This window comes from Branchiostoma floridae, chromosome 1, assembly GCF_000003815.2.
Source record: "Branchiostoma floridae strain S238N-H82 chromosome 1, Bfl_VNyyK, whole genome shotgun sequence".
In the NCBI taxonomy this organism is placed as follows: Eukaryota; Metazoa; Chordata; class Leptocardii; order Amphioxiformes; family Branchiostomatidae; genus Branchiostoma; species Branchiostoma floridae.
Window position 1 is genome coordinate 15,202,130 of NC_049979.1, and position 6,204 is coordinate 15,208,333.

Sequence of the window (6,204 nt, forward strand, 5' to 3'; positions counted from 1 at the left end):
ACACAAAATTATATTTCAAAGGTAGGAAGTACCAGCTAACTTTAACAACTAACTTTCTATACACAAACTGACAAAAGTCTTTGCAGTATGAAATTGCATTTCTTGTTTTATGATAAACATCATGATTACACACATGATTGTCAATGTGGACAACAGGCGTTTTAGACTGGAGTCAATTCAAACCCCTACCTTGTGTTTGGTGATGGCTTTCTCTGCTGCATCCTCATCCTTACCATAGTCTGTACTGGATGCCAGACGGGACTTCTCTGCAACCCAACTCTCCACCTCATTGGCATCAGCCAGGAACTGACAATCACAGGTAAGATATTCAACATTTACTTTCCTCTCTTCTGACATCTACGTCATCAATTTCAAAGTTTTCTTTCTGGAATATTGACTTTATTCTGTTACAAGATTTCAACATCATTGTGTTATTTAAAAGAGATGTCACTGAATAAGATTTTATCTCAAAAACTGTAGTCATCTACTACTTTCTTCCCTTGTCATCTACTCCAAATAAAGGGAAGCAAAGGTGCACTTGTGACAGGGCGTACACATTATTTTAACTGCAACCAAAGTATCCTCTCAATAGTTCTCTATGTAGAAAATTGGAAGTAAGGATAATCTATAATTTTCATCTAAAGACTCAAGGGAAAATTTAGATGTAACAAAATAATAAAGTTACCTGCTGCCCCTCGACAGACAGCCTGAGTTGTGCCCGTCTCTCCTCTGACCTCTCCACCAGCTCAGCCCAGGCACTGCTCAGTTCCTCACACTTCCCATCAATCTCCTCCACAGCGTAATGCTGCGCCTCGATCAGGTCCTGTCCCTCACCGAGAACCTTCTCAATCACCGGCTGGTGGCCCGTCACCTCAACCTCTAATTTCTGGGATTGAACAAGACCAGAGATACACAAAGTATCAACCACAACCCTCCAAAATGGCATCTTTGCAATATCATATCTTGCTTAATGGTTACAGTAGAGGAAATGAAATGAAAGAGACATCCAATTATTTTGGTCATGTCAGATGTCAGATACGTTTTGTTTTGTTTCTATCATTCTGCATGTTGTTTCTGACAAATTTTTGTAATGATTTCTTTTGTAATCATGCCTCATCATGTCATGACAAGTTATCATGTCATCATGTTAATCTTCAATATTTTAAGAAGAGTAAGACAAGATTCATGCCACACCTGGTGTTTCTTCTGTAGTTTCAGAGCTGCATCCAGGCTTTTCCCATAGTCCGTTGATGTGGCTGCCGGCATGTGGTCCCGAATCCACCTCATCTCCTCATCAAGGTCACGCAGGAACTCCTGCAGACGGACCGAGTCCTCCAGCTCACCTCGTCTCCTCAGCATGGGGGCCTGCAGAGACTGGAACCTGAAGGAGAAAAATGCAACAAACTTGTCAAATAAACAAGACTTAGTGTTTAACACATCAGTAGCACTAAGCTTATGTGAGATTTTCCAATGTCAGCAGATGGAACAAAGTTGTCTGTGAATGCTCTTCCTCAAACTTAAACATCTACACAGACAACAAATCGCTTCACAACGAATCCAACATCACACCAACCCACCCACCTCTGCTGGAAGTCCTTGGTGTTCTGCATGATCCTCTTGGCATCAAAGTGCCCCGCCCTGGCCAGTGCTTGGGCCTGGCTCACGATGGACTGGATCTTCTCAGCCTGCTGGGACATCTCCTGTTCCAGGGCCTGGGGATACACAGGGGTGGGCTTCAGTAAAGGCTATACAGATATGAGTCTATCTTTATTGTCTACACCTAGCTGTCTTAAAATGGTCTAGTCAGCAACAATCCAGCTGAACTGCTATACTACAAGGTCAGGTGTTCTACTTTTGATGTATGTTTGGATCCCTGATTTGCATGGAAATGTTGCTGTTGAAATCAAAGCTTGAAGTGATGGGTACACAAAATCACCTGGTGTTTCTTGAGGAGATTCCTTGCTCCCCTGAGGTCCTTGCCGAGGTCCTGCACACCCAGCAGTACTTCCATCTCATCCATCCTGTCCTGGGCTTCCCTCAGCAGGGTGTTCAGCTGCTGCTGCTGGGCCGCCTGGCGCAGCTTCACACCCTTGTCTGATGACCTGGGGGGAGGGGGAGACATAAGCATCTTATTTATTTTAAGTGCTACATGTAAGATAGGTATTAACATGGTGTTCAGCTGCTACTATTGTGCTGCACAAACAAGTCCTTTTTGTAAGACATGCTAGTTACTCCAGTCACAAAGCTGGTTACTCCAGTCACAAAGGCATTGCTGGATACAGCTGAAGCTCAAGGGAGATTATACCACATACCTGTCATACAGATCTGCCCACTGTGTGTTGAGGTCCCTCAGTGTCTCCTGAATCTCCTTCCTGGCATAGTGTCTCTCTGCAACCAGGGCCTTTCCAGCCTGTAGCACAATGTTACAATTTTGAGTATGCAGTGATCACATCTTTATTGACAAAACACATCTTGTGATCTTACTGATACAAAAAATACCACGGTGAGACCTAAACCCATAAGGTGACAATTGTTTCTCACTGACCTGGTTGGCTCTATCTAGTCGTTCAGTGTTTGCTCTTAGCTCAGCCTCAAAGGCCTCATGCTTCTGTAGTTTCCCCTGCAGGTTGGTCAGGTCTCGGTACGACTCGTCTGTAGCTGCCTTGTACTTCTCCCTGATCCACTGCGACAGCTAGGGTGGGTGGAGTGACATAGTTTATTACAAAATAAACATGACATAATTATATGCTTTTATACTGCTGTATAATCAATTCCCTTTATACAATATGGCCTTAAAGACAAAATAAAATCATGGTCACCAGATGATAATGAAAGAGAACAGAATTATACCTCTTCAACATCTCTGAGGAACTCCTGGTACGTCAGAGATGCCTGGAGAGCTGCTCGTCTGTCCTTGGCCTTGCCCTTCACCTTCTTCCTTCTCTCCACCACCTGGTTTCTCTTCTGATCAATCCTGGAAGTCATGCACAGATATTTGGTAAATGACTGATAGTTCTCCTTCAACTTAAAAATTTGTCCAGATGACTCAAAGTTTCAAGGACTGGTGACTTATAACAAAAGTTCGGATGCACTAATAACAGTCCAGGAAAACTGAATACAAAATACAACTCTTAATAATAAAGCATTGCCAGTGGGTGGAATGACTGATATTGTGATAAGACTTACTGTCTGCTGGCATAGTGTCTGGCCTGTATTAGTTTGTTGGCAATGTCATTCAGGGTGTTGATCCTTTCGTCTTGTACTTGTAGGGTGTGTTCAAACTCCTCATGTCTCTTCAGCAGCCCCTGCACACTGTCCACTGTACTCTGGGGGTACAATAGACAAATATCAAGATTTAAGTTGCTATTACTGCTGAACAGATTTTCACCATTTTTTTTTCATTAGCTTGAGTGTACATTACTTTGTGCACAAAATGACTCAAACTATGAAACATACATGTGAGAGGTGTGCCGATTATACTTTTAATCCAGAAATAAATGTTCAAACAGGACAGGTAACTGATTAAACATACCCCCAATTCATCAAACTCCAGAAATGCCTCATGGCTGCCAGTGACAGAGTCAATCTGGTCTGCCTCTCGATGAAACAGCTGGAAGAAAAAAAGAATATGTTGAAAAATAACATTTGTTCAACTATTGCGCCACTGACATCACACCTCAAGCCATGCTGATTTGGTCCTTGGATCTAAAAAAATATGCAGAACTGGAAAAACAACATGTAAAAAGAGTTTGATTGAATATGGTGGGATTCAATTTTGCTACTAGCCTATAATATAATGTCTCATCTTACCCCGTTATCAAATTTCTATTAGAATAATATACCGCTATCATAACGGCCTTATGTTTCATCTTGCCCCCATATAAAATTTCTATCATACATTGCTTGATATACCTTAATCAAGTAACGAACTCATAAAAAATAACCGCACCTGCAGCTCGTGTGAGTCTCGCAGCTGCTCCTCCCTGCTGCTCCAGGCTGCCTGCAGGTTCTGCTGCTCCTGTTTCAGCAGCTCCACCTTCCTGCGCAGGTCACGATTGGTCGGGGCCTTCCTCAGCAGCCGCTCTCCCAGACGCTGCAGCTCTTTGAAACTGTCAGGACAAAGGAAGATTACACTTAAAATCCAATGTTATCACAACATTCTGGGACTGAAAAGAGCCTTTTCTCCACTCCAGTATTCTTAGCTGGAACAGCAAAGAAGGGACCAAATAACAAGTCTATTTACAAAGGACTGTGTAACAATTTGGACTACAGACCTGTCCTGGTGAGCTGCAATGTCATCCTTCAGTTCCTGGTGTTGCTTGATCAGCTCCTCTGCATGCAGCACATCTCTGGCCAGCTCCTCACTTTTCAGCTGTTCTTTCACTGAGCTCAACCATGACATCTAAGTTTTTAAAAAAGTGTCAAGCATATATAATTTGATGTGTAGGTCAACAGTATTATGAAATATGGTAATCATGGTATCATCCAAATCATGTATGACAATCCTCATTGTCCAGCTATGGCCAGCATGACTGATTCACACATATAACAGAGCTTCTCTTACTCTTGTTTCATAGTTATGAGTTATGAAAGGTTCTTTACAGTAATTTGTACATCGAGAAGAAAAGACTCTCTAACACTCACCAAATCCTTGTTCTCTGCCTGAAACTTCTGTGTGTCATGTGACTGTGCCAGCTGGGCTTTCCTCAGACTTGCCTTGTCCTACAAAGTACAAACACAGTTCGTAATATTGTCAGAAATTGTCTAAAAACAGAAATTTTAAGTTGTTTCCAAGTAAAACATCTATGATTTTCCCATATTCTGACTCATTGACCAGTGATTCACCTCTGTCAGTACAATCAACCAATCCTTATACTTTTATATGCCTGCTCCAGGGGACCATGATGCTAACTAATGTAGTTATTGCCCTGTAATAGACTTAGGCATGATTGTTGATAGGATAATGAAATACAGGTCATGATTAAGGCTCTATGGGGAAGCCATATGATGGCTGTTTGAAAGAATAATCTTATCATCACTGATGTGAAAAGTTCAATATCCCATGACATTTCCTGGATTGCAAGGCACAGGTCTTTAGTCCCCATGAAACCTTCCCAAACACATCACCTGACAATTCTAAATGAATTCTTCATGAACTCAAAAAATTTTCACAAAGGAAAATACATGGAATGTAATTACCCGAACAGGATCTGATGTATACATAATCAACAAACTCTGCCAACCTTCAACTGTTGCCACATGTTCAGAATCCTTTCCTCTTTGAGAGTGATTGGTGCATTCTCACTTGGATGAGCTGTCTTCACCCTGCAACATTCCATACAAATCAGAAGAGTCTGCGGCCATGTTGAATACAGTCCTATATCACTAAGATTTCAAGTAACAGTCATCTACTCCTCAACTTGTTTGTTAGCAAGAATGTTCTTAGGCAATTAGGCCAAATAATTCAAAGTAATAAATAAGTATCATGAACTCTTTTAAATGCAATTCTAGATAAACAGCCTGACTCTATATCAGTTAATGGTTAGAAGTAAACGCACGACACTGCTGATTAAGTATTCCGTCTTCTAACAGTGACTTACGCAGTTGCCAACAGCTGAAGCTTGGAGATCTTATCTTCTACAGGTCCCAGTTCTCTCTCAAGGTTCTGTAACAAAGTCACAACAAAAAATTCAAATACAAGTATAATTGACAAAAGGCATACATGTATTTGCAGGACTTAATAGTATCAAACTGAAGGTAAAAGTGCACAATCTTAAAATCTGTGCTTATTCTGTCCACCTATCTATAACAAGTCCTTACCTGATGCTGCCTCTGCAGCGCCTTCACTCCTTTGACACTGTTTCCCAGGTCATCGTTGGACAGGGCTGCAAACTTCTCTTGCATCCACTCTTTAGTGTCATCACATGTTCGCTCAAACAGCTCAATGCTGAAAAGGGGCAAACAGTCTGTTTCTTTACTTCAATGTATTAAATATACACAAAGGTGTGGACTTATTTTGTGTCTCAGAAGAACAAGATCTATACATTGATGAAGCTACATAATGAAACTGAAAAAAGGCATGAAGTTGGACAGCAGAATAAATTCTTTAAAAAACATGAGAGAAACAATTATTTGAATTGGGGTGGCAATGTGAAAAGACCCAGAAATAAGGCTATATATAAAGAAAGCAAACAAAATTATCAT

General features: G+C 41.2%; 1 protein-coding gene across 1 annotated transcript in view; it reads right to left on the reverse strand.

The window, feature by feature from the left end:
• The window catches only part of LOC118423381 (spectrin beta chain, non-erythrocytic 5-like), a gene marked incomplete in the record, with an annotated part of 64,603 nt that overhangs the window by 29,392 nt on the left and 29,007 nt on the right, over positions 1-6,204 (reverse strand). Inside the window, 16 exon segments of the mRNA XM_035831502.1 lie at positions 190-306; positions 686-886; positions 1,195-1,381; positions 1,582-1,712; positions 1,937-2,102; positions 2,313-2,410; positions 2,546-2,692; positions 2,851-2,974; positions 3,187-3,326; positions 3,533-3,610; positions 3,950-4,109; positions 4,275-4,402; positions 4,645-4,722; positions 5,244-5,325; positions 5,601-5,665; positions 5,821-5,947. Of these exon segments, the coding sequence (XP_035687395.1) occupies positions 190-306; positions 686-886; positions 1,195-1,381; positions 1,582-1,712; positions 1,937-2,102; positions 2,313-2,410; positions 2,546-2,692; positions 2,851-2,974; positions 3,187-3,326; positions 3,533-3,610; positions 3,950-4,109; positions 4,275-4,402; positions 4,645-4,722; positions 5,244-5,325; positions 5,601-5,665; positions 5,821-5,947 (2,029 nt within the window).